The sequence below is a fragment of the Poecilia formosa genome, unplaced genomic scaffold, assembly GCF_000485575.1.
Source record: "Poecilia formosa unplaced genomic scaffold, Poecilia_formosa-5.1.2 Scaffold38, whole genome shotgun sequence".
NCBI classification, from domain to species: domain Eukaryota; kingdom Metazoa; phylum Chordata; class Actinopteri; order Cyprinodontiformes; family Poeciliidae; genus Poecilia; species Poecilia formosa.
In genome coordinates this window covers 439,810-466,793 of record NW_006799977.1, presented here as the reverse complement: position 1 = coordinate 466,793, position 26,984 = coordinate 439,810, and the positions used below count along the sequence as shown (strand labels likewise).

At 38.5% G+C, this 26,984-nt stretch overlaps 1 protein-coding gene and 1 long non-coding RNA gene across 2 annotated transcripts in view; one reads left to right on the top strand and one right to left on the bottom strand.

Annotated features, from left to right (window-relative positions):
- col24a1 (collagen type XXIV alpha 1 chain) overlaps window positions 1–8,092 on the bottom strand; it is an 87,349-nt gene extending 79,257 nt beyond the window's left edge. Inside the window, exon 1 of the mRNA XM_007550823.2 lies at window positions 7,459–8,092. Coding sequence (XP_007550885.1) covers window positions 7,459–7,511 — 53 coding nt within the window. The 5' untranslated portion in view covers window positions 7,512–8,092. The remainder of the gene's footprint in view (window positions 1–7,458) is intronic.
- A 501-nt stretch (window positions 8,093–8,593) lies between these two features.
- LOC107836090 (uncharacterized) lies at window positions 8,594–21,452 on the top strand. Its single transcript, XR_001661937.1, has 3 exons — window positions 8,594–8,704; window positions 9,724–9,728; window positions 21,440–21,452. It is a non-coding gene; the product is annotated as an uncharacterized LOC107836090 (long non-coding RNA).
- The last annotated feature ends 5,532 nt before the right edge of the window (window positions 21,453–26,984 follow it).

Here is a 26,984-nt window from a genome sequence, read left to right as displayed (position 1 = left end):
ATTGACAAAAACTACATTCCAGAATCCATAGTTGTATGCAAAAGAAATGAAAGATTGACCAAAAGTGACAAAAAGTAACTTGCATTTCTTAAAAAGTAACCCATCTTCTCTGTAGGCATTTAAATTTGACATGTTTATGTTAGAATATGCAGCTGAGAGCCATACAGCGAACATCACTGCCTCATGTTTTATTGTTTCCAGGCTAAAATGGTCTCTTCCTACAAAGTTCTTATTGTTTATTGCACACTTAGAGCTTTTAATTGAAAAAAAGACATCAAAGAGAAAAAAAAACAGAACTAAAAATTAATAGGACAAATGTTTAACTGGCCCTTAAAATTAAGGTTGTAAAAAACACTTTGCTTTTTAAACTCTAAGATGCCTTTCAGGGGAGCACAAGACTTTCTGTTTCTGTTAAGCTGCACTGTCTTTTACTGTCTACATGAAGACACTCATCTGAACACTAAATACCTGGGGGAAAGCCTCTGTACTGACACAGAAATGTAATTAATCCTTTAGTATGAATAATGCATGAGTCTATTTGTTAGTGAGACAGCTGTGGTGAAAGGAACCGTGGAGAATGTGTGAAGATTTTAAAAGATAAATGAGCTTTAATTCCAACAGAGATGTGACTTGTTGAAAACAAAACCTATTCACTGCAGATTGTTACCCAGAAGAAAAGGATACACAACGAGTAAAAGCAACTCATTTTGAGCGTGGTAGATTTTTGCTTTCAGGGTCAGTAATCCTGCTTCCACATTCAAACTAAATCAATAAAATAAATCTGGGATGGTTGAGACAAGAACTGGTTCTGTTTAAAAGAACTCAAGAACTGGTTTGGATAGCCATTTTCCTCAACTGTATGCAGAATATCAGAGCTGCTATAGATGAAAGAAAATAGCCACAGGGGAGTAAACATCCACCCTGAAAGACAAACAAATTAAAATATACATGTTTATGAGAAAAAACTTAGATAGTCTCTGATGTCAAAAAGTTGTACATTTCCAAGAAAATGTTTTTTTTCAGGCGTGGACTTACTATATTTACAGCAGGCATTGTCAAGTCAGAAATCTCTGAGAAAAAAAAAATCAGAAATTTTCTGGGACTACAAAGTCTGACATTTGTGACATAAAAATATCAAATAGAATGAAAATTGAATTGCTAAACTAATATGCCTTTTAGCAAGCCTGCTGCTGAGCATTTACTAGCTGACCGTCAACACAACTGGGCAAAAATTCAAGACCTACATCCATATTTCAAAATAAGAGTAAAAATGATCAAGAAAAAAACAGGAAAAACTCCAGTAGCATTTCAGAAAACATGAAACAATAAAAAATATTTTTACATAATACTCTACATCATGGGTCCCCAAATGCATCTCTGCTCAAACACACCTGGATCAGACAAACTGCTCATCACCAGCGTATCGCAGCGCTGAATGAATGCTGGTGAGAGAATTCAGACATTTTTAGAACAAAGATGCATCTGGACTTGGGGACTCCTTCCTCACACTGTGTCAAATGCAAACCACCAAAAACACTTTAAAATATATTCTTCACATTGCAACCAGATCAATCATGTCTCCAGCAACAGCTGCTTTCACAAGTTAAAGTAGTTATAATAACTAGTCATAATTTTCCAGCTGACAGTGTGACGGATGTTTGCAGGACATGAAGAGACAGTAGTCTCGCTGTTTTAAAATGTGTCTCTGCACGACTGAAGGGAACTTTGTCAACCAAGACTTTTTGTTACTCTGTAAATCACAGGAGATTGTTATCCACAAAACAGCATGACCTTCTACAGGCATCTCCCTTTCAAAGTGACGAGCAAAAAACCGCTTCTAGTGTCCTGTCAAGACAGACAGACACCATTGTTTGTTTTTTCAGCTCTATGTGGCTCTGTGGACTGGAGGGAAAAGAAAAAATACAAGCAAAGTCAGAAAATAACAAGGAAAAAAGAGAAGAAGACAACAGGAAATCTAGTGGAACAACACAGAGACTGGCTTCAAGTCAAGAAGTGGGAAGCTGTACTGTCACCTGTTCCCCATTCAGAGAGGTCGTGTGACATTCCACAGTCGGGAACGGAGAGCCAGAAAATGCAATGAAGAAAACCGAACTTGGGGCGGATGATTACAATAATCCATCTGTTGAAGTGATGGGATCAACTTTTAAAGGGACAAAAGTAGCTGCTTCCAGTTAAACTTTGGCAAAAGAAGAGAAATGCTAAATATAAGAAATACCATTACATTTGAGATGTGTGGGGCATCTGATAGTGATTCAGATTCTCTTAGTATTATCTCTTACACAAGCTCCATTTTGTGGATTTTAAATCACTACATCAAACAGCTTGGGTCATTGTTTCAGCACAAGTACAGGAACACATGCAGACAAGGTGTTGGACATCCTCCATAACCGTCGCCAGGACATGACAAAGCAGTTTTTTTGTCTTATGTGCCTAGAATCCTTGTTCCTGTTCTTACTTTGCATAGAAAGTAATTCCTGGCAGTACAGTGAAGAATGCTACCCAGCGCCTTGCAGTTAATGGAGCTGGCTGCTGAACGCAGCACAAAGCTCCCCAAACAGAGCTCTGTTGACTGAGGGAAATACCAATATGTGGGGAGTGGGTGTCATGTCAAGACTATAAATAATCACAACTTTAAACTCCCATTCCAGCAGTGACAGACCTCGACTGTCCCCATTTCAGAATTAGCTTGGATCTCTAACAATGATTCTTTGAGGAGAGAAACGGGCCAAGTGCTCTGCTCCAGGTTCATTAATTTGCTTGCATTAATCAGAGATTTCAGTCAGGATGCCAACTTCAGAGCCTGTTAGTGATTTGGCAGGTTGCCTATCAAATGAATCTGCTAATGAGAAACAAAGTATGTGAAGCTGTTGATTTACTCCAAGCAGCTTTAAGACATTAAAGTCATTAAGTAGTAATTGATCCCGTTGTATTATTCTACTAATTGGGGGTTTTGGACACAAGATGAACTTCTGCTTGTTCTTACTCAGTACCTGAATATCATGACGCTTGATTGACCAAAATTCAACCCACTTTGATGTGTGGCATTTTTATTTATTTATTTTTTTTTAGCAAAAATCATCCCAGCAGCTGAGGTGATCCACATCGTTACAGTCATTATGTGATTGAGGTTTATGAAGCTTCGCCTTAGACCCAGTGTAAAAGCTCTGCCTCTGGTTTATGAACTTGACAACAGAAGGAAAAAACAGTAACTCAGACATACAGTTGGTAGCTTATGATTCTGACTCTGACATAAATTAGAATAAAAAAATTAAGTTTATGATGCCTTCAAACAATTTTGATAAACTCAGATTACGGCATCATGGATTTGTCGGGCATGGATAAGTTCATTTAATTAACTGACATTTAAACTAAAACATTTCCAGTTGACTGTAGGTGCTGCTGGCAATTATGTGCAAGTATTAACACCAGACATCATACTGTTCAGGAAGGAGACAGGGAATGTCTCTTACCTGAACCTGTTTAGGTACAAAACATGCATTTTGATTGAAAGCAAAAGATCTTGAGCTGAAGCTGGTAAGAGAGCGAAATAAGTCCCTGGCTGACATGAGCTGAAATCACAACCAGAGAAAAAGATGCCAATATTCCGACGCAACATAAAAAAGTCAGATTACAATTTAGAAATCTACTCAGGAGAATATAGCCTAATTTCTGGAGACATGTGATCTAATGAGACTATAAATAAAGTGTTTGGTTGTAATGACCATGAGTCATTTCACGTAATGAGTGAAAAGAAAGGGAAAGCTTTGCAGCATGAGAACACCATCTCAAGTGTGAGTTACAGCACTTCCAGCAGCATGATGTGAGGGTTTTTTGCAACAGGAGGGACCGGTGCACTTCACATAACAGATCACATGATGAGAAAAGAACATAATGTGGAAATAATAAAGCATTATATTAAGCTATCAGCCAGGATGTTGAACAGTGGATGCAAATGGATCTTCTAAATGGATAATGACTTTAATCACAGCATCACAGTAGTTACAACAAAATGGCTAAAAGACAACAATGTCAATGTTTTGTAGTGGTCACAATAAAACCATCTCAGATTTTATTTAGTAGCTGTCAAAGAGGTGAAGCTCCACCGTTATCCTGTCTCAACAGAGTTTTGGATTGACTTTGCCGTCTTTCCAATGATTTCAGATGTTTCAGATTCACATAATAACTTGCCTACTTGCTTTTGCTTTTAACATTTTTTTATGAATTTGCAGGTCTACAAACCTGACTCAATTACTTTCAACAGGAATGGGACAAAATTACAGCAAATTAATGAGAAGCTTGTGGATGGGTAACCAAACTAAAGCCGAACAATTTCAGCACAATTTTACCAAACAGGAAAATTAACGTAGACCTTATTGAGTCATATTAAAATCTTAAAATAGACAAATGACTATTCTGGTCATGTGTCTTTTTATACAGAGTATGTAAAAATCTGGTGTCAACTATGGTGCTGTGACAGAGATTGAGTCATGAATTGTAATTATTAAATCTAAGTTAGCATCTTGACATTTTCAGAGAATTCAGTAGAGAATACAAAACGCATTCAATTTGAAAATGAACACTGAACTAGTAAAAGTTTTTGAACAGGTCAAACAGGAACTGATTTTATCTTTAAAACCGGTAAGTTTCTCCGTTTTGATGCTAACTCAACAGGAAGTCCATTTACGTCTCATGCTAACGAGATGTTTGCTGCTGCATGTGTTGCTAACTTTCCAAGAGATGAAGAACTAACTGATCTGCAGCCAGCATCTCTTTCCTGCTGCCTGCGTTTCAGCTTCAGTATCTGTCTTCTTATCTGAGTGACTTCATTATGAAAGAACTAAATGAGCTTTTCCAAATGACAGCCAGCAAACATGTTAATATTTGCAACATGTCAAGGCTGCAGGGCATGAAAAATGAAGGAATTTTAATTCAAAAAGATGCTGAATAAATGCAAATATTAGAGTGATTTTCAAGAGCTAGCATGTAATTTCCTTTCAGCTGAAGTCAAAAGGTCAGCACTGGCCACAGCAAAGATTGACTTAGTCCACAAGAAAGTAAGCAGACAAAGAGCTGTGAGTAAACTACCACTCTTTATTGGTTTGCCTTCTTTCCAGTTCCAGATGTTAGGACGGCGGAAAAAGATTAACTCACACACACACTAATCTGTGCAATAAAAGGTGGAAAAGCTTTCAGAATACCACACACAATACTTCCCAAAAATCACAACCATTAATGACTATTTGTTTTCCAAATCAGCAGTGACTTAACAAGTCCACTACATCTTGTTTCCAGTATTTGCATTAAATAATACGGCAGGATTATTGGTGGTTACATAATGTACAAAAAAATCACTTTACTGTTTGACTTTCCAGGAAAGTTTGACTTTCCAGGAAAGTCAAACAGTAAATGTGTCAGAGTCACCAAATGAGCACCAATGTAATGAAAAACTTCCTCTTAAGTATTATGTAATATGTCACCTGATTTTCAATCCAGCACTAATTTTCATTCCTACAAATGGTATTTCTGGGATCAAACCTGGATTTTACAAATAGAAAACCCTGCAACGACCTTCCAGAATCAGAATAAAAATAGAAAAGGTTATATTAGTTATGATACAATTGTTGTTACACTTTACAACAGCTTCATAGGCTAGTTGTGAGAAGTTGGGTGAAGTGACAGTCACGGTTCTCAGTGGAAAGGTTTTCAAAACCTCTGAAGTCTTCAGTCTGTGAGATTTGTGACATTATAACAAATGTATTTTATTGAGACAAGCCAAAATGAATAAAAATCAAAAGAGTGCGATATGCATTTGAACTTAACCTCCTATACTCTGTTGCTTTTAAAAACAATAAATCACCAAGACACACTCATTCACCTCACCTGACAAACCAGTCATTCACTCCACAAATCCGGTGTTTATGACAGCATGAAAAATGTAAATTTAGCTTTGAAGAAAATCCATAAGGAGACCCATTTATGGCTTACGACAAACCATGCAGGGGACACAGCAAATATGCGGAAGAATGTGATCTGATTAGATCAAAATTGAACCATGTTACCAACATGTGGCGCACAAGTTGAAGTGGAAAACTACACACTTGACAACCAATCCCCACAATGAAACACGAGGGTGGTGGCAGCATGCTGTGGGAACAACTTTTCTCTAGTTGGAAGAGGGCAGTTAGTCAAAGGTTATGAGACGATTGATGGAGCCAAATGCAGGACAATCATGGAAGAAAACCAGTTAGAGGTTAAAACTGGAGCAGAGCTTCATTTGCTAGCAAAGCACAACAAAAGAAGGGTTTTCTTCAGAAGCTCTGGCAATATTTGGAAATTTCCATTGACTTTTTAATTGTGTATTGCAAAAAATATTTAATATCTATAATTTTCCTTCCACTTCATACTTTGGTTCTAATTGATTTTGGCCAATCATGTAAAATGTCACTAAAATATATTGAAGTTTCTGGTTGTAACATACAAAACAAGGTGTTCAAAAGTCATTAATTGTTTTGAAAAGCACATTATATGTCCCACAGACATATAAAGACTCAATTTACTTATAAGCAAGTGTTTCCCTAAGTGATGAGCAAACACTTGCTCATCACTTAGGGAAGGCTGTATATTGTTAAAATGTTGCCAGTAGTAGTGGAGGAGCAATGCCTCCAACAGAGGGGGGTTTCAGGAGCCACACAGTCAGTCCCAGTCAGATCAGGTTGCTCATTTTTACTCTTAATTATTAAGAAAAAACTTGGGTGTCTCGGAGCGGAACAGAGGCCTTTTTGATCTCATCTTCCTTTTTCAGATGTTATCTGGAAGAGATTTCCAAGACAGTTTGGACTAACTTCAAATAAAGGACATTAAATTTGCTGCTTAATGCCCGTTTTGCTCCAACACAGTCCTGATATTCTAGAGTGGCAGCTGCATGTAACAGGACAACAAAACCTTACATGCGAAACACACTTCCATGAGGAATTTTAGTTGTTAGGCTGCCAAAATGAAACTCTTTCGACCTCAAACACTCACCACCCAAATGATTTATCCCCATGCTAGAAATATTTTTAATTCCTCCCAAGGCGTGCTCATTCATCTTTCTGCTCCAGCCTCTGCGTTTAATTCCAACTTTACACAACTCCACAGTTTCTCACAGATTATGCAGGTCCTGGATTTCTGTAGTCAAGTATGAAATATTATGTGACAGAAAGGTTTCCAAATCGTTTAAAGTTCAAATGCAAGTACAACAGAAATGCAGTTATCAGCTCCAAATGGGGATGGCAATGTAGTTACAGAAAAAAAAATTCATGAATTAATTTTAAAAATAAAGTAAGATGAGAATGGCACCTTTTTTACAGATCAGTGTTCTTTAATCAGAAACCTGGACCTGCTGCAGTAAAATGTGCAAACAGGCAGGGAAATGCATTGCTGTACTTTGAAACTTACGTTGCAGCCGCGGAAACGTGTCCACTCCTTGTCCGTTGGGCTCCTAAATGCATTTGTATGCATTTGTCCAGGAAGCAGAGATCTGGGCGAAAATAGAATCACACTCAATGGGATGCCTGCACATGGGCTGACCCTTCGGAAACGCTCAAAGGGAAGCGTTTAAATGGACGGAGAAGCCCTCAGAAATTCTTCATCGCACCGCACTCCTGAGGTGAGATGTCTCCCCCTTTTCAAAAAGTCCAAAAAAAAAACCTAGTGCGCTCTGCGGCGCGCAGGAGGATAATCTGGCTGTTGCTATCCAAAGTGAAGACGCGCAACAACAGCAAACTTGGGGGAGGAAAAAAAACGGAAGCGGCTTTGACAGCAAGTAGATCTGTGGCTGGATCGACGCGGTTGCTCTGACGGATGCAGATAATGTCTTCGGTTTGGTCTATCACCACAACATGAGACGGACTTGTGTGCGTCTTCTCCTCCAGGCGCTGGTTCCAGCTATGTGCCTCGACTTGCAGCGATGCGAGTGCACCCGCATTCACCCCATCACAACTCTAAACCAGCTGGTGGTGTTGGGTTTCATCAGACTTCTCCGTGACATCACGCGTAGAGTTTTGGCTTGTGCTCTTTGGATGTCTGATGTCTTCATTGATCTACTGTAACGTTAAAACGCGGTTAATGCAAAGAGCAGAGTCAACTTTCAGGGAACACTCGTGTCTGACTCACGCAGACAATAAATGAGGATCCTTATTAACAACCCCTGATAATGTAATAAGCAATCTAACACTTTGTAGGGAAGACTGGGGATGATTCAACATCTAACTGTAATTTTTGAAGATGAAGTTCTTTAATGTGCTACATGCACACATTTGTCTAGCACAAATGGTGCTGATTGAAAACCCTGTCAGTTTGTGAGTTAGTGTCAAAAGACATAAATGTTCTTTTTTACAACCTAACAAATACTGACATGAGTTGTAACAATAAGACAAAAATAAAAATAGAGGCCATACTGTAGATTCCAGAAACAGAACAATCCATAACCACACTTCCCTGTCTCTGCAGAAGGTAAACATCCACCTCATGATGCAGCCACTACCATGCTTCACCATGGAGAGGAGGTCAGATTCATGTGCAGTGTCAATAACTACTCAAACTATTTTTGAAATAACTCTGCAAGTGTTAAATTAACACCAATTCTGATAGGACGAAACAGACTCGGCATAGTGTTGATTTAACTCTGCAGAATTTGTTGTGTGTACAGTGTTAGCTTTCTGCTCATGTAAGTTGTAAAGTTTAACTTTGTTCTCATTTAACGATACAGTAACTCACATTAACTCTTCTTCTTGCAACAGTTTTTTTCAGAGGACAGATTTATAGTTAGAGAATTACTACTAATGCTCTGCTGCACACACTGCCAACTCAGGTGGGCCGCCAAGTCTGGGTGAGTGTGTGCTTGTGCCAAACTCGTTCCATTTTCAGATTATTGATTGAACTTTGAGATGATGATTTAAATTTCTCCATAACTTTATCCACAACCTGCCAGTTAGTTTCTGTTTGACCACACATCTTTTTATGTGCTAGTTTGGTCACATAAAATCCCAATAAAAGAAATAAATGTTTGTGGTTGAAATATCACAAAGTAAATGATTTTTCAAGGCAACTTAGTTCGAGGAGTTTGGATCTTCTCACAGCTCCTGCTGCAGACATTTAGTGATTGCATGTTGCCATAAAACATCTCTGCTGGCATTGATGCATTTTTTAAATAATTCCTTTTTGTTTCCTTTTCACATCACTGCAAACCACTCTCTGCTGCAGATTTGCCCAAACAGGTTCTAATTCCAGCCAAACACAGCTCTGTAAGTCCCCAGAGGAGATCTGACCTCCAGCCCATCACCCCCCACACACACATCAAACACAACTCAGCATCCTCCGCTGGACGGCCGACACTTCGTTCACTTCGGCCCGGACTGAGAGACGGTCCATATGGTTTGCGGTTCAGGAGGTGGGTGGGATGTTACAGTGTCCGATTCTGGTGCCAGATGGAACTCACACGGTTTTCCACTTTGGTTACAACAAAAAGAATAAGTAGATTTAATGACCAAATCCATAAAAGGTCAGGCTGACACAGAATTGTCAGGCTAACGTACCGTCTGCATAAACCATGAGGTTATTAAAAGCTTTTATGTTGTCAGCAACCGAAGCAGAGATGTCTAAACGTCTTCTGCTTCGGGTCAATCTATCAAATTCATCAAAGAAGATGGTCTCCTAGAAAAGAAGATGTGCACAGGTTGCGCTCTTTGCCATCTACCTGTCTGGGGGTAACAATATTCTGAGCAGATGTCGGTCTGCATTGCTGGGAAACCATGACTCTGGGATGCAAAAAAAGAGCAAGAAGCAACAATGTGGACTACATTAATAGACCTTTGATAAAGTTACAGATTCCCATATGGCCACTTGTAAAACGTTTTTATTATATTCTAAAATGTTTTCAGAGGGGAAAAAAATAAAATCCTTAGTTTAAAAGCAAACTTTTCAGGACGAATTGCTTCTTTTCGCCTTGTGTCCAGATGCATGCTAATCAGTTCGGCGTGCGCCGAGCATCAGGACCTTGGACCCAAACAGTGACGGATAATCACAATCAGCTCTCGTCTCATTTTTCTCTCGTGATGAAGCTGCAAAAGCAGATGAGTTAATGCTGATCCTCCTGGGACGTCTGGTGTCTTCCTCCTGGAGTCTCAGAGGTGTTTCCTGTTAGGTGACCAGACAACGATCTGTAATTAAATGTGAGTCACATTGCAGAGCCGTTGCCTCACTAAGTGCCCAATGTCCAGACATCCCTCTGATCACATGCTGCTCTCTCAGCATGTGGTCTGCACAGCGAGATGATCAAATGCAACAGCAAACATCCTAAGAACAGAAAGATATTATGAAATAATAAACAGCTCTGACATCAGTTGCATTTTAAAAACAGATCTTTCCATATTTATTGTATTGTTCATTAAATGTTGCATTTACTGGCAGTGTGCTAGAGTTAGACTTATGAAAACGAGAATGAAATGATTTGTGCTTTTGGACACGGCTTGGTTGAGGCCTCTGTCCCACCAGATGTGAGTACATATCCCTACAAGCAAATTCCTGTTCTTTCAACACTTTCAGCTTCAGAGCTTCCTATTGGAGGGCCTTGATCCAAAAGTCCTGGAAGGAGTCCATCCTGTCTTTCAGAATAACATTTCAAATTAAGCCACAGCTTGTACATTTCAGGAGCATCATGACTTTCAACCTCATTGGTGAATTATCCAAGCAGTGTTGACAAAGGAAGAGTCAGGATGAAAAGAGACTCTGTCAGTTGTAAAGTGGGGGAAGAATTGGTAGCCTTTTTTGGTTGTGTTTTGCCTTTTGAACAAAACGCAGCACACACAGTGGATTTAAAACGCTTTCCAGTATTCATAACCCATCAGCTTTTTCACATTCTCTTTTAAATTCAATGTATTTAACTCACAATTTTATGTAACAGAGCAGAGTAGCTGCGTTTCTATTGCACAAACTGAAATGGTGAAAATAAATGTCCTAAATGGAAGCATGTCAATTACAACAAAACCTCACGTTTTCAATTCAACGAGGAGTTGGATTTTTAACTGTATGGAAATTACAGTTAAACTGCACTTTTTTGAACAACCAGGAGTTACTACTTATTGACTGACAGCGCTAAGTCCCTCCTCCTGGCTCTGATTGGTTGTTTCTGATCAGGAGTGTCACATTTCTGCAGATGGCAGTAGGACCACAGGGAGGAGGAAGAGGAGCTTGATTTTTACTCACAGATTATTAGTCTTATTGTACTGTAACAAAATAGTGACAGTTTTAACAAATATATTAAAATCCTTAATATTATTTATAAAATCTACACACTGCAGCTTTCAAATTTGAATTATGTTTGCAACGGCACTTTAAGTGTTCCTCATAAACACAACATCTTTTCAGCGTCTGCCTTAAATGCAGCCTGTGTCTCTTTAAATGCTGACTACCTGCAGACAGACAAGATCCTGAACCTGCCTTTGTCTCTAATTAGCAGACAGGGCCATGTGTAATTTCTGTCCTGTGTGCGTGTCACCGCCTTGTAAGGCTCTTATTTTCCCCAGCAAAGGAGAGTGGGCAACAGCTGGGGGAGTGCTTAACAGATGGTGAAACATGGAGCGCCGGTTAGCTGAAACAATGTTCTATCTAAGGGCACGTGTGTGAGCGAGATGCAGTGAGTGTGTGTGTGTGTGTGTGTGTGTGTGTGTGTGTGTGGTGGGCAGCAGTGCTTTGAAGGGATCATGGGAAAGTGGGGAGAGAGGGGCCGGGGGAGTGCAGGGCGAAGGGGGTGTTCAGGCAGGGAGAAAGTGTGGAGGCATGCAGGGAAAGTGAAGGCTGCCACTGGGGTCAGGAGGGCACAGATGAGGAACACACATGGCGTCCACTGGAAAGGCGTCTTTTACTTTAGTCGTAACGATTTTTTGACAGTTCTGACTTCAAGAAACAACTCCAAGTTAGCTTACGATTCATTAAAAATCATAATTCAATTTTCACTTACTTTATGTAAACTCTTTACTTGTTTAAGTGTAAATATCTTTTACAGTCTTTCTTTATTGGAAGGAGTTCACCAGAAAGAGACTGCTCTCCAAAACGTACTGTGCGGCTGAAGCAGAAGAAACGTTTGTGTATGTGTAATTAGTTTTGCACATGCTGAGTGGAAGTCGGCCCTCAGCCCACAAAAACAAGCTCATTTGTCAACTTTTAAAAACCAGAGGAATCCGAGCGCAACCCAAATCATATGCACACGGCTCCATAAATTAGCCCGGCTCACGTTGGATGTTTAATAAGTGAGTCTTTTCTACAACATCAATTAGCGTCTGCAGGAAACCAGAGCTGTGTCTGCACATGAATTTCATCACGCCTCCAACAAAAATAAATGCCTGACACACAAGAAATTAAAATCAGGAGCGATAAAAGTCAAACCTTGTTTTTCCATTACAGTAGATGTAATTAATTTATTTTCCCTGCCTCGTTTCCACATTTACGTCACCGGCCCTCACCTAAAGTGGAATTCCTTCGGCTTTCCCATGTGTAGTGTGAAAAGAAAAAGTATGCTTTCTCTGAGCTAAGCAAATGTTTTGTTTCAGAGGAACCCGGGCAGGAAGTTGCTCTGTGGAGCGCTCTCATGAATTTGGATTTGCGTTGTACATCAGCTTCCAGCTGTCTTGGTTAGGTCTGTACAGGCTTTGCATAGCTAAATCTTTGTTCAATTATTTCTGGCAAATATTCCAAAGCTTCCTGAAACTGGATGAGAAACACCTGCAGGCTTCCGTCTTCAGGTCGCTCTACAGGTGATGATAATGTTCTTGAGTTTTGAGTTTGTGCTTTCTTTGAACCACCTAATCCTTCGGCAGCTTCATGCAGGATTGTCCGTTCGCTTTGGGTCATCGTGGTATTGATGGGTGAATCACTGACCCATAGGAGTTGTTTTTTCTCAAGGAACTCTTTGTATTAGGAGTTAATTCCTGTTTTATCTTGATTAGTTTTCGTGCCGCGGCTGCTGAGAAATTCTGTCATACGATCTCCACCAGTCCTCTGAGTTTATTGGCTCATTAGATCAGAGATTTTCCTCTCGTAGCCCTTAAATAAAGGTACACAAGTGGTTCCAAGTTGCTGTCAAGTATGTTTTACCTAAACCTGGTTTCTGTCCAGTTTTAAATCCTCGATCTCCTTTCAGTTTCTTCAATTTCTGGAGTCTTCCTTTAAATCAGACACCAAACTTTCTGTATGGTGCTTTGCAAATCTATTAATTCCCTTAATTTTATCACATTTTGTCACATTACAACAACTAACCTATATGTGTTAAAATGAGATTTTAGATGACTGACCAAAATAAATTGTGGAAAAAGTATTATAAAAGTTTTTTAAAGATAAAAACAGGAAAACCGCAGGGTGCATTTGTATTCAGCCACTTTTATTCAGAGATCCCTAAACAAACCCAATAAAATCATGTTTAAAACTAGAAAGAATCTCTTGAAAGAGCCAATATTAATTGTGTCACCCACAAATTGAACCTTCATGAAAGTATAAAACCATTTTTGAGAGAAAGTCAAGTTCAGTTTATTGACAGTATAATGTGGTGGTTATAATTTTCTTTAGCAGGGACAGTGAGGCTGGTAAGGGTTTACTGAGAGATAAATGGAGCTAAATGCAGGGTAACGTTTGATGAAAACCAATTAGAGGCTTGCAAAGCATTTCAGACTGGACAGCAAAACCAACACCCTTACATCCAGCCACAGATCTTATCTTGTTTGATGCTGGTTTTCTGAGCCACATGCAGACACTTCACAGCAGACAGAGGCCAGAAATAAAATGTATTGAACAGTAAATGATGTGAACTGAGCTGGATGGTTCCAACGGGTAATAGTTTGTTCACAGACACTTATATTGCAATATGTTTTAAAGCTGCTGTAGTCGTATCCCAATCAACCTTCAGCTGTAATTAAGCATGTCACCAAGCTTGCAACATGACATACTTAGGAAATACCTAAGACTGAATTATTTTGCAAGAAACTGTTAATATTTTTAATGTAAGGTCACTCTATCCTTCTATTTTTGTCATGAACTCTAGAATATTTATTAGAAATCATTTTTTCACCAGATCTAAGTTTTGGGTGTTTATTTACACAAGTCTTCAAAATTTGTTGTGTGGCCATTAAACAGATAAAGAAACTTGTTTCGCTTATCAGTGTTGCTTTTTCTGTCTCTTTGTTATGGTCTGGATTTTGTAAAACTGATCTAATTTGACAGGAAACATGATTCTCACTTGTAATTAGGAAAGTCTGGTGTTTCTGCACTTCACCAAGAATGGCTAAGATCAATTTTATCAACACTCATCTATCTAACATTTTCTAAAGCTTTGCCTTCTCCCAGTTTGAAAGGAAGAGAGGAGTAGCCAGAGAAGAAGAAGAAGAAGAAAAAAAAGCCACCTTGACCTCACTTTCATCTCTGGGGCTCATCCTCTGTCTGGCGTGAGGTCTCAAAGGAGCTGGCCCTGGAACAGAGACTGGCTTTATGCTTGCTTACTACAATGTGCTTCAAACAAAATCCTATTTAATTTTTTTTTTTTTAGAAGCGGAGGGTTGAGAGAGCAGGTTGAAAGGCAAGTTGACTCATATCTCAGTGATACTAATAGTCTCCTTGCAATTTTGGCCTAATCCCATGTCTTTTTCTATGTGTGAAGTGATGCCAGGGCTGGTGATGCTAATCTTTATGCAATGATAAAGTGATGATAAAGCCTCAGAGGGTCAAAGACGAATCATTTTATGGGTTCCTGCTCATCAATCATGTGTCCATGTAGTGTTTGTGGCAGGTGTTATCACACTTTGCATAATTTTTGCATTTTATTCCTATGTGTATACATTCCCTCCAAAGCCATTTCCAGCATTTAGGCAAGATATATGCTTGATATAGTCAAACAGTTTGGCAAAGCTTTCCTTAAACACACAATAACCTCTCATAGATTATATAATTTTTCTGAATATTTCTTGAATATTCAAGGAGCTTGCTGTCATAGTTGATCACTTTTCTATAGAGCAAACGCTATGTGATAATGGCTTTGTGTTTGCTGGTAAGGAGATTGTGGATCTTTTGTTTCTGTTCCTTGGTGAGATCATTTTGGTTGCATCTAAAGCTGTAGTAGGACCAGAAATGTTGCATTAAATTGCTTGGAAAAATACCAAGACCAGTCTGTGAGTAATTAGGTTGCACCGCTGGATAACTCCCTTTGGAGTTTGCAGACTCATATTGTGGATAAACCACTGATGCTTTACCAGGATTTGCATGTGGATGCTGATCTAATGCCACAACAATAACAAACCACTGCAACTTCACCACAGAGGTTTTATCAGGGAAGTTGTTAGGAACACGTCCCTTTCTTGGTTCGGTAAATGGGGCACTAGGCCATAAATGACACATTTACTGGTATTCTGACGTCACTTTTCTAACATCTATACCCTTGCTGTGTTTGCTGCTCTGAGTTTAATCCATGTAGAATACGTTAGAGGGGATGGTGCAAATATGAGAGTGACAGCGTAAGACTGCAGATGGAGTGGTGCAGGGCAGTAACCTTGTTGTTACTGGCAACTGAGTTCAGCAATACATCCTCCCTGTTCAGAGAAACAGGTCTTCACATCAACTTACTGCTGCCATTCCCTCACTTTAAGGGAGACAGAAATATTTTGCATGTCTGCTCTGACCCCAGAGCTGCTTCACATCAGAGGTCAACGCCCATCCAGCCCACTCTGTCAGTCTGGATGTCATTATGTCTATTATTCATCATGTAATTATTCATTTTAGCAGAAGGTGATTCTCATCTCCATTTATTTTGAAAAAAGAAAATCAATCTTCAGACATGGAACTTAGTTGCTTGGTTACTACTTGCAAATGAACCATCATCCTTTTACCACAGGAAACGTGAGGTTAGCAAAACTCTTTCTGGGTTTTACAAGCTGCTTGCTCTCAAGAAGCCTTGCTAAAAGATGTTCAAGATGCCAAAATTAAAAAAAAAAAAGAAAAACATGGTGAGAAACATGCAGTTTTCATGTTGTGATTGATTTTGTTGGCACTTAAAGGAAATGTAGCTGACCCTCCTATCTTTAGATCGCTACCACTTTTTTACCTGCAGCAAAAACTACAGCCTTATAAAGGAGTTAGAAACTGAAAATGTAATTGTTGAACACTTCGGTAACACTTTATTTGAAGGGGGTGAATAAGACTGACATGACACTGTCATAAACATGAATAAGCCTTCATGAATATTTATGACTGTTGTCATAAAATGTCATTCGGTAAATTATGACACTTTTAATACAAAGTTGACATTATTCAAAATGTCTTTGTTATGACAACTTGACATTAACCAAGAAATCATTACTGTTTAAACTTTACCTTTAATAACATAAAGTTACCTAATTTATAAAGTACAATCAATAATACTTTCATAACAAATTTACATCAGTAATGATTTCTTGGTTAATGTCAAGTTGTCATAACAAAGACATTTTGAATAATGACAACTTTGTATTAAAAGTGTCATAATTTACCGAATGACACTTTATGACAACAGTCATAAATATTCATGAAGGCTTATTCATGTTCACGACAGGTTTTTTATGACAGTGTCATGTCAGCCTTATTCAGCCCCCTTCAAATAAAGTGTTACCAACACTTCAAACCAAAAAACAAATGGAAAGCAGACAGTCCTTTTGTTTCATGGGAGAACACAAAAAATAAAGTGTTCCTATAAAGATTAAAAACAAATGCCCCCAAAATTGTTCCCAGTCTCAACTGAGGTGCAACACGGAGCGAGAGGGGAAGGAAGTGGAGCTTCAGGTCCATTGTAGAAGGAGATGACCAGGTCTGGCTAAATGCTTTCCACAATCAGACTATCACTCATCCATCAACTGCCGCATGTCAAAGTCTGTTGTCACCAAGACAAAAATAGCTCCGACTTTCCTTCCCTGCAGGCTGACGGACCAAAGCTGAACCACCTGTCAGCCAGAGCTCAAGATAAAAAGCCAAGCAACAGACAGTCATGGACAATCTCCACTACCTCATGTGTTTGCTGCTATGGTTACAGCCAGCTTTGGTGCGACTGCCTGGGAACGAAACACTTCACAATCATGACCTCATATGTGTAGGCGCCTGGGCTCGTGTAAGTTTTACAAAAGCAAGAAGAGCAATGATCAATGTCAACTCTAGGATAAAAAGATGGGAGTTTAAGAATTGCCTCAACAGTGATTGTGTTGCATCCAAAGAAAATATATTTTAGATTATCTCACCTCTCCATTGAACCATTCATTGCTTATTATGGAGGATCCCAACACCTTTTCAGGGTTCTGGACATAACTCATGATTTTCTTCCTGTAGGATATGTCCTAAAACAATCATCCAATTCCGTTTTGGAGGCATTCTGTTCAGATCCTCAAACCATCTAGACTGACTTTTCTTTAATGGAGCTACAAAGGCTGTAGTCCAAGTATCCACCTCGAGCCTATCACTAAGGCTGAGTGAACCCTAAGGAGGAAGTTGATTTTATCTACGTTTCCAGAATCTGTTTCTTTCTATCATGATCCGTTATCTCATGAATACTCACTTCCCAGCTCAGTGTCCTGGTCTAAAAAACAGCAACTTGTTTACATTATCTTTCTCTTTCAATAACAGGAATTCTGAAGTGTGCATAAGTGCGTGACCTAGTCAAAGTCTACAGTTCTAAAGTGAAAAATTAGCCACAAGTGGAAAACATTTAGGACAGTTGTCAATTTTCTTGGGAGTGGACATCCCAGCAGCTGTGAAACTGTGAGATGCTTGTAAAAACCAAACAAACAAACAAAAACAAAAAAAAAAACGGGGAGATAAATTTGAGTCTACAGCCCCGTCACAGTCTATGAGTTTTTAATCAGACTGAGACCCAAACTGTTCACTGAGCCTGTCAGTTTCTTGGTATAGATTTCCTAAAAATAACTTTTGAAAGTCCCTTCTCTTTGCTTAAGTACATCATCATCCTCACAAATTAATTAAATAACAAATAATTTTTGTTGATAATTATTTATGTTTTGCATTTTGTATGTCATTCCCCAATCTTTCTGATGTTTTCCTAACTTAAGTAAATGCTTGTTTCTACACAAAGAATTAGGAATAAAGCTGGTGTTGCACATTTTTGGCTAGGCATACGGCTTTTGATTATGCTTTCCACCAAACTCTATAAAGACGTTTGCAGTCTTTCTACTTAGCAAATGCTTACTCTGATTGTCAAATACAATTTGAGAATGAAATCATGATTAAAGTCGACACACTCCCTAAATTGCACATGGAAAACCGCTTTGTTCTTCAGAATTACAAAGTGGCATTTTTCTTTTCAAATCTGAAATTCTGTCTTTTAATCTGTGCAAATATGTCTTTAATTAAAACAATCTTGTTTGATTACTGAGGTCTGTTTTACAAGAACAGGGATTTTATTTGAGAGAACCTCATTACTGAAGGAACACCCACCAAGAATGACACTTTGGACCAACATGCATGCCAACATCTAAAACAACTCAAAGGTTTCTTACACTATAAAGCTTCCTAGCAAAATTAAAGGCACATATTAAACACACTATTTAGTATTTTCTTCCGTAGTTAATTAGTTAGAGTATGTTAAATGATGAAAATATATCATTCTAGAATTTAGATGGTTAAAGGAAGTTGATAAATATGGGAATGGTGACGATCAAGAGGACTTCTGTTAATATTTTAATCAAATTATTTACTGAATCTGTGAAATAAAAATATTATACACGACATTAAACAAAACCAAAACTGGAGCATGAAGTAAATAACTTTTCACATCAGTCTCTTGCTCTTACATGTACCTTAGGTTTTAAAATAACATCGATTGTTAAACAACATGAACGTTGTTTTCTTCCTTGTCACACACCCTGTTAGGAATATAATAAAAAATAATAATTTGTACAAGTGCACTAGACTGAGACTGGCCTGAGTTCAACAATGTCATGACTTCTGCACTGTTTTTAGTTGACTGGCTCTGCTGGATACTGGAAACCCAAATACTGAAAAGCCACAACAGTGTGCAGATCAGATGTAGACGTATTATATAATGAGACTGACTGAGCAAAGGAAAGGGATGAGTTTCCCCTGAAAGTGTTCACTGGTAGAAACTTTGTATGTTAAAAGTGGCAACAAGGGGTTGTTTAAAAAAATGCATTAAAAACCAACTTAGAACATTTTTTAAATTTCCACAAGAAATGTCATGTCACCTGACAATTGTCTTGTGTTAGTCAGAGTATTTAGCCAGAATACCAGAGATAAAACAAAGTAATGAAAAAGACTTAATTTTCTCCACGCTGACAAACCCAATTTCCTCTAAACTAAGAAAATACACAAAAAGTCCAGAACAGAGTCATACTTAAAAATAAGGACAGCCCCAAGGTGAAGTACAAAGTCAAACAGTAATTTCAGGGAGGAAAGAGACATTTTTGTTTAGACAATGGGGATCTGTGAATAATTATCCTCTAATGAGCCGCCTGTGGCAGAGAAGGTATCTAACTATCCTCTGTCCTGCATGTTGCACACTGCCTGCTGGTGGTTCGCCACATGTAGTGGATTCTCTTCTGGAAAACACTGAGCTAAATTGTAGGGAATCAGCCTAAATAGAACAAGATGACCCACCTCTATCTGTCTGTGTTTTCATGACTGTAGCCCATTTTCAAGGATTTTTTTTTTTTTTGCTTCAGAATAATTCAACCGTATTTTAACCCTGTCGCTCATTAACAGTGTGAAGTTAATTTACAAACATTTAACTTATGTTAAAGTAACATCCTAAGCACTAAATGTCTCATGAAGCACAGATCAATACATAATTCAAAAATAAAAAGAGCATGGTTGTCCTTCTAAAATTACAGACCAGCCAAGAAGAGCTTCAGAGATACGTAATGGAAACCACATGGCAACTGGACCTATAACGGAGCAATTTTGATCAGTGTGTGTTCATTTATCCGAATGGCCTAGTTAAAGAATAGACCAGACTCAAATTGAGAATCTGTAATGGAACATATTAATCAGCAATAAGACATATTGGGTTATGTACTGAGCACTTAACAGACATTACTGCATTCATGTCAACACTCAACATTTCTTTTTTCTTCTCACCTTTAGTTCCAATTGGTATTCCTCTGCCTTTCAACCATCCAGCACCATTTAAATCCCTTGAGTATGAAAGTGTAGTAATCTTGTAGTAATCTTTGTGAAATATACCTTAAGTGCATAAAGACTTCTGTAACATTCAGATTTGCTTCTAGGGTCCAGTTAGTACAACCGGTTAGCCAAACCTGCAGGATTCAGGAGTGAGAAAAGGAACTGAGTCACAAGGAGAGAAAAAAAAAAACATTGTGACTTTGCTTTCACAAGATCCTGCAAAAGTTTAGCAAGTTTTTTACGAGATCACGCAAAAATGTTTAACATGTAATTATGGTAAATTACGAGACGTATAATACAACCACAGCAATGGAGAACACACACCCATGAGTGAAATTTATAGATTTTTATTCTGAGCTTGGCCTAAACTATAAACACATTAAATCAGTGGTTGGCAGAAGATGCTGTTTTCATAAGAGTGAGTGAAATCTCAAGAGAGTTTTTAGCACACAAAGACTCATTCAATGCAAACTCTACTCTGACGTCGGAGTTTTGGTTGGATTCATTAAGGCCCATCTGCAGCAATCAGGACAGTTTAGCAGGTGTTACTAAGGTCTGTGCTGTGTTTTCTGCTGAGATGTTTCACCTAATTAGACTAATTAATTAGGTGCATGTCACCATAAGTAGCTGATTTGGTATCATATATTTAGTTCTTCAAAACGTAAACTTCGCCTTGGTGATAACCGTGTCAAAATAGAATTGCAGACCAAAGTAACACATCAAGCAAAGGCAACTCGATATTGTGAAGATTTGCATGGTTTTGCAAGCGTGAGTTTACTTTTTTATGCGTTTTCTCAATGTTCCTTGTGAGGCTCAGTAGGAACAAATAAAAAATAAATAACTCTTCGCACACACAGAGAGAGCAAGCTCTTCAGGATTACACCATTATGCATCCTGCCTAGAGTCGACTTGTTCACAATGTTGCAGAGGATCATCATTATGTTCCAGAGTTAGATAATATGACATTATCATTTGAGGTACTCTGACTCCAGCCTGACTCATCTGTACCTAATCTGCTTCTTTTAAGAGACCATGTAAAGTCCCTTTTGTCATTTATAACAAAAACATCCAGAAAAAGTAGAAAATACATGAACAACAAAGGCTTTAACCAAGAAAAAAAAAGAAAATCACGAGCTTCTTCCACAAGGAGCCATACATATGTTAAATACCATTTAAATCTTTTTTATTTGGTAATTTTGGATAAACATTCAAATGAAGATAGTTTAACTAATGAGTCCTGGAATCTAATCCAGATACTACTTAGAGTTTAGCACTTACTGATCGGTCAGGTTTGCAGTAACACATTGCTGGACAAAGTCTTTTCAGAGATATTTGCCAAGTTTCTCTCAGCGAGTCCTTTAAAAGCTCAAGAGCTTTAACAAATTCTAACTAAAGAGGCTGGGCTGACTCACTTCTGTCCTGCAGATTTAAAACATTGATCTTACAAAAACGTAAACTTGTTTAACTTTAAATGGAAAGTGCTTAGTTCCAAGAAGACGGTAAGAGTTTAAGGGAAGGTGAAAGGAGCTAAATAGAGGCTGACGCTGGAATAAGACCTTTTAGAGAAGATTTGAGACATGAGGTTTGGATTCACATTTAACCATGACAGTAACCTCATTTCTATTAGCCATAAAATAGCGCAAATTAAAATGCAGAAAATAAATTTGCTGAATGGAAACGTGCCAGTTTAGAAAAAGCTCATGTTTTTTGATAAAATGTTTTTTGTGAGATGGTTTTTCAAAATAGATGTTTTTCGCAAAACTACAATGGAAAAACTCTTTTTGCATCACACATAATCAACGGCTGGATATTACTACAGGCAAACACAACAAAGAAGGCGACAGGAAGTAGTAGAAAGTTGATGGTTTATTTTTGTTTTTATGACAACGTGCAGTTGGTTCCACCAAAGTTCTCACAGCATCAGACAGTTTATAAAAAGTTGTTTGTTATTTAAATGTATTGAATCCATAGTTCTTCTGTAAAATCACCAACGACAGCTTTTACAAGGGTGTAAGGGGAATGTCACTCCAACACCTGACTCAGACGCCAACGTTTCTTCTGATGGCTGAAATTTGACTATATCTCATGTAACTGTTTGCTTCCATGATTTTTAATGACCTGTCATGTTAGCATCTCATTGAAGTTTGTGGTTCTAACAATTATTTTATAAGGCACTCATATCTGGACAGAGTGGATGTATTTACAGTAAGTTTTATTGTTAAAAATCAAGAACCTTGTGAAAGCACCCTATTTTGCCGCCCCAATATTTATTTAGCATATATACAACAAATGTATTGGAAAGTTAGATCATTAGTGGTAGAATATTCAGGATTTCTGTCTTATTCCTGAGAGAAAGTTACATTATATTACCAATCATGCTATGAATGCTTTGGCCAAACATCTTGAGAACCATAAAGGAAAACCGAGAAAACCAAGGCTCCAGTTACACTAAGCTGGTTTTCAGGGAAGTGATAGGATTTTTGTAGTGATCCAGCTGCTTGTTTGCACTTCCTCAGTGATTGAAAGATCTGATACTTCTTGAAACCAGTGGAACTTTTCAGGAACATCTCCAGCCCACATGCACACGATGAAAGGCTGCAGGTTTGTTCTACGCATGCACAGGCAGATGTTAGAAAAAAAAATCATATTATATCATATTGTGTTTGCAAAGTTCAACAGAGATGGACTTTGTGTTTTATGCAGATACTGAGGCAAAGAAGATCATGCTAAATCCACCCTGGTATGACATCTACACTGGATTCAATGTGTTTTGATGATTTCAACACAATGCCATCCAAATATGAAACTTTTCCCCAATCAACAATCCAAAAATATCAGCAGCTTCCAGACAGCGATTTTGTGTAAACAAATCCTGAGAGAGCATCAGGTCAAACAGACACCTGTTGCAAAGACCAATAGCCATGTAACTGACAGGCGTTAACACTCCTGTAACTACATTGCTAAGCTGTGCTAATACTCTGCACCACATTAAGGCGAGGTGCTGCATTGCTGCCCACATCCGACCGCATCCCAACCCATCTGCGACCTCTGATTAGCACTCCCATCTTCTAGCCTCGTCCTCCCCCTTCTCATCTGATTTCACACCAAACAAAATCGCAGCAGTGTCTAATGGCTGGACCTTCCTTTCTCTTATCGCCTCGCAGCGGGAGCCACAGGCCATGTTGATGAACCTGGGCTGGAAGGAATCTGCAGCCGGCTCCACTTGACTGAGCAGAGCTAATGAGTTGGAAAATCCCACAATCGGGGTTTCAGGGTTCGCCATTGGAATCAGGCGAAACAGGTACTACAGGCGTCCAATGGAGCAAGGGTGAGAAGTGTTTCATTGAGAGGATTTTGCAAACTGTCAAACACTTTGAGAGTTGAAGCACTTTGAGGAGTTTAGAGAGGAGAAGGCGTAGGATGTGGAGTATGCGATTGGCTGAAGGGATTTGCTCCTTTGATCTGTAAACCATGACTGTGCGAAGGGCTTCAGATCTCAGCCAGGTGGACTCTGTTTATCAACCAGTTGTCAATCCCCCATTACGACGCCCCCAAGATGTGAGATGTCTCACCAGATCCTTTTCTACATGCCTAATCACACATTACACCCCCAGCCAGACAACACTGGCACAATTACAGACACAGAAACCAAAGTTTATGACCATGGCAGAAAGAAAAGCGTAACTGAGACAATATTTCTGACATTTTGGGAACCTGTGGCTGGACAGATTAATGCTCCAATTCTCAACAAACATTTATGTCTCAACCTGGTTTCAAATTCTATGCAGACTCTTAATGTGTAGCGTTTGTGTGTTCTCCATTTGGATGAGTGGCTTTTCTCTAGGTACTCTTGCTTCCTCGCAGTCCTATTGTCTCATTTCTCTCTGCGTTCCCTTTTGATATCACGTTAATCTGGCCAAGATTCACCTTCCTCATTGACAGCTGATGATGTTTCCAGCCTAGGAACAACTTAGTATATAAAATAGAATAATAAGGAAAACATTTTTTGCTTAAAGTTAGAAAATGTCATAAATCTTGTTACGGTAAGCTTTTTAAACCTCTACTCAAACCAACAAGGCTTTGACAGCTCTTGTTGGCTCTCTTTCTAAAAGGAAAAATTAAACATTTTTCCTGTACCTGGAATTAAAATCACCAGCTTAGAGGGAAAACAAGGAAAAAAAGTAACCAAAAAGTTCTATGATGTAAAAGAAACAAACCACAAACCTACAGTGACAAGATCATTTTTACACGATAACCTTCTATCTACACTTGATTAAAAAAAATCCTCTTTATCTTGGGGATGTAATTTGCAGAAAGATCCTAATGGGGCTATTTAAATGATGCAGTTGAAAAGTAGCTGTTACTGGCTGCAGCTCAAAGCATTCTTCTGTGACATGTGCAGAACACGCAGACAGGGAGGCTTTTCCATTTGGTGACCTGAGTGCTTTGCAGAGCACTTTTGTGCTTTTCTCTCTGCTGTACATCCTGTCTGGATGTCTTCTTTGAGGTTATTCTCTGTGATCAAGTGTATCTGTTAATGTCCCTAAAAATGTAATAGTTTGTAGCAAAACAAGGAAGGGATGTAAGGTAATAATTAGTTAAGGTAACAATCAATCGCCAGTACTTTCCAGGACATGTTGCAAACATTGAAAGCCAAATATATTTCAGAGCTAAAAAAAAGTGTGAAACATCAACATAATACAAATTGCCTTTTTACTGTTTGTAGAAGTGGATTAAATAATTTTAAAATGCACTTTTCTAACACAGAAGAGATCTTTTTGAGTTACACACACCGTCTGGAAGCTTCTCACTGTGTAATACATACAACAAAACAGAGGCTTTTCTTTAATAACTCTGTTGAAATGTGGACATGTCAAATGGATGTGTGGTGTTTTATTACACAGTACAGACCCAAACATCAGCTTCCCTGGAAACATGTGTAATCTCCATGGAAGTAAACAGGACAAGAGGCTGGACTTCTCCTAAAACACCATGAATGGTGTTAGAAACACTTTTTTCCAAAGACTTATAAAACAATTGGAATGTTAGAATTAAGCAAATAAAATAAAACCTGAGGGAAGTGGACACATTTCATGTTATGGCTACAAACGGATGTTTACCAGACCACAGAGGCCACCATGGGTGTTGTTTATGAGCATAAAGTTGATAGCAATAAAAAATCTGTCATTTTACCATCATTTCTATTTTTTTATGCTTTATCAGTTAGTTGAAAAAACATCTGCTAATGTACCTGAAGAATGCAAAGCCACCGAAGAGCAACAAAACTCTCTTTAGTAAAAGTGGGAATGTGGGGAAAGGTGAGACTTCATAGCTCCCTAATGTAAAGTAGCCTGTTGAGAAACTTATTGGATGATAGTGAGCTGCTTCATGCACATCAGAGTAGCAGAATGGAGGACAATTCCAACCTTTGCTTGAATGCTCCAAGGTTTTTTGCATTCATTCACTCCTGCATAGCTTCAGAGAACTCTGATCCTGACATGTAACTTTTATAAAATATATGTTTTTACATATTAGTTAGAACCGTCTATGTTGTGGCAACATGATCTGAGTCAGATAATCTGTGAAAAAATTTGAGCTCCTCTTCCTTTGGTTTGCAAGGTCACCAACCTGCTGCTCTGCATATAAATCTCTCTGGAGACTTTGACATCTGCTTTTCTTTAGGGTCGTCTACGTGTCATTCCTTAGCTCTCAGCGCGCTTCAGGAACTTTAGATTTTGCTGTCCAATATCATGAGATTGTTTGTTCAATTAGTTTATCCCTAACAGGGACCATGTATATGAACATTAATCTCAAAGGAAAATATATTTTATGTCAGATTCCAGGTCTCAAAGCTAATTTCCATCTGTAATCACTGACACATGAAAACATATTACATAAGTTAGAAAAAGGAAATTATACATTGCCTTAAAAATTCCAATCTAACAAATAAATCATAAAGACAGTAAAAATAAACTCTTTATATGTTTTCCTTCACACATTTTGACATATTTCTCAATTTTGGACATTTAAATTACTACAACTATCGCGCCGCATGTCTGAACACAACTGAAGGAAAAGGCTTAAAAATAATTAGATATGCCCTTCAAATAGGAAAGTTGAAAGCCAAGATATATCCTGCAAAAGCAACCGTGTATTTGACATTTCATGCAGCAAAACCACAAGAAAGCATTATTGACAAAAGCTCTCGCAATGAAGAATTATTTTGTGAATATTTATATCTATATGTTTACAAGCTGTGGATGCAGCTGATAGGGTAAATATTTGTAAGTTTGAGGTTTAGTTGGAATTGTCTGTTTGTGTGGAGTTTTCAACTGCGTGTTTCCAAGTAGCTGAGCTTGGAGGCAATCAAACGCTGACTGTGTGGTTACCTCATACTATCACATTTATCATTCTGACATTCACCCAGAGATGTAAAGCTTTGAGGGTGAAAGAAGCTGTCACTCACAATTCTCTCAATATCTCAGTCATCCACTTAAAACTGCACATTTGGACAAAATAATCTGCCACGAGCTGCAGGGTCTGAGAGAAAAAAGGCTATAGAGAAAATCAAAGCATCAGAAAGGGCAAAAGGTTGAGTTGTGTGTGTGTTTAGTCCAGAGCCGTGTACGCTGCAGGACACCACTGAACACGTGAAGGGGATGAACACCCCCAACTACCACCCCAGACACCCACTGACTCTCCGCTTGACCCAGATGTCTCACACCTTCTCACAGTGCACCATCACCTTTCCTTTTGCCTTCTTTTTT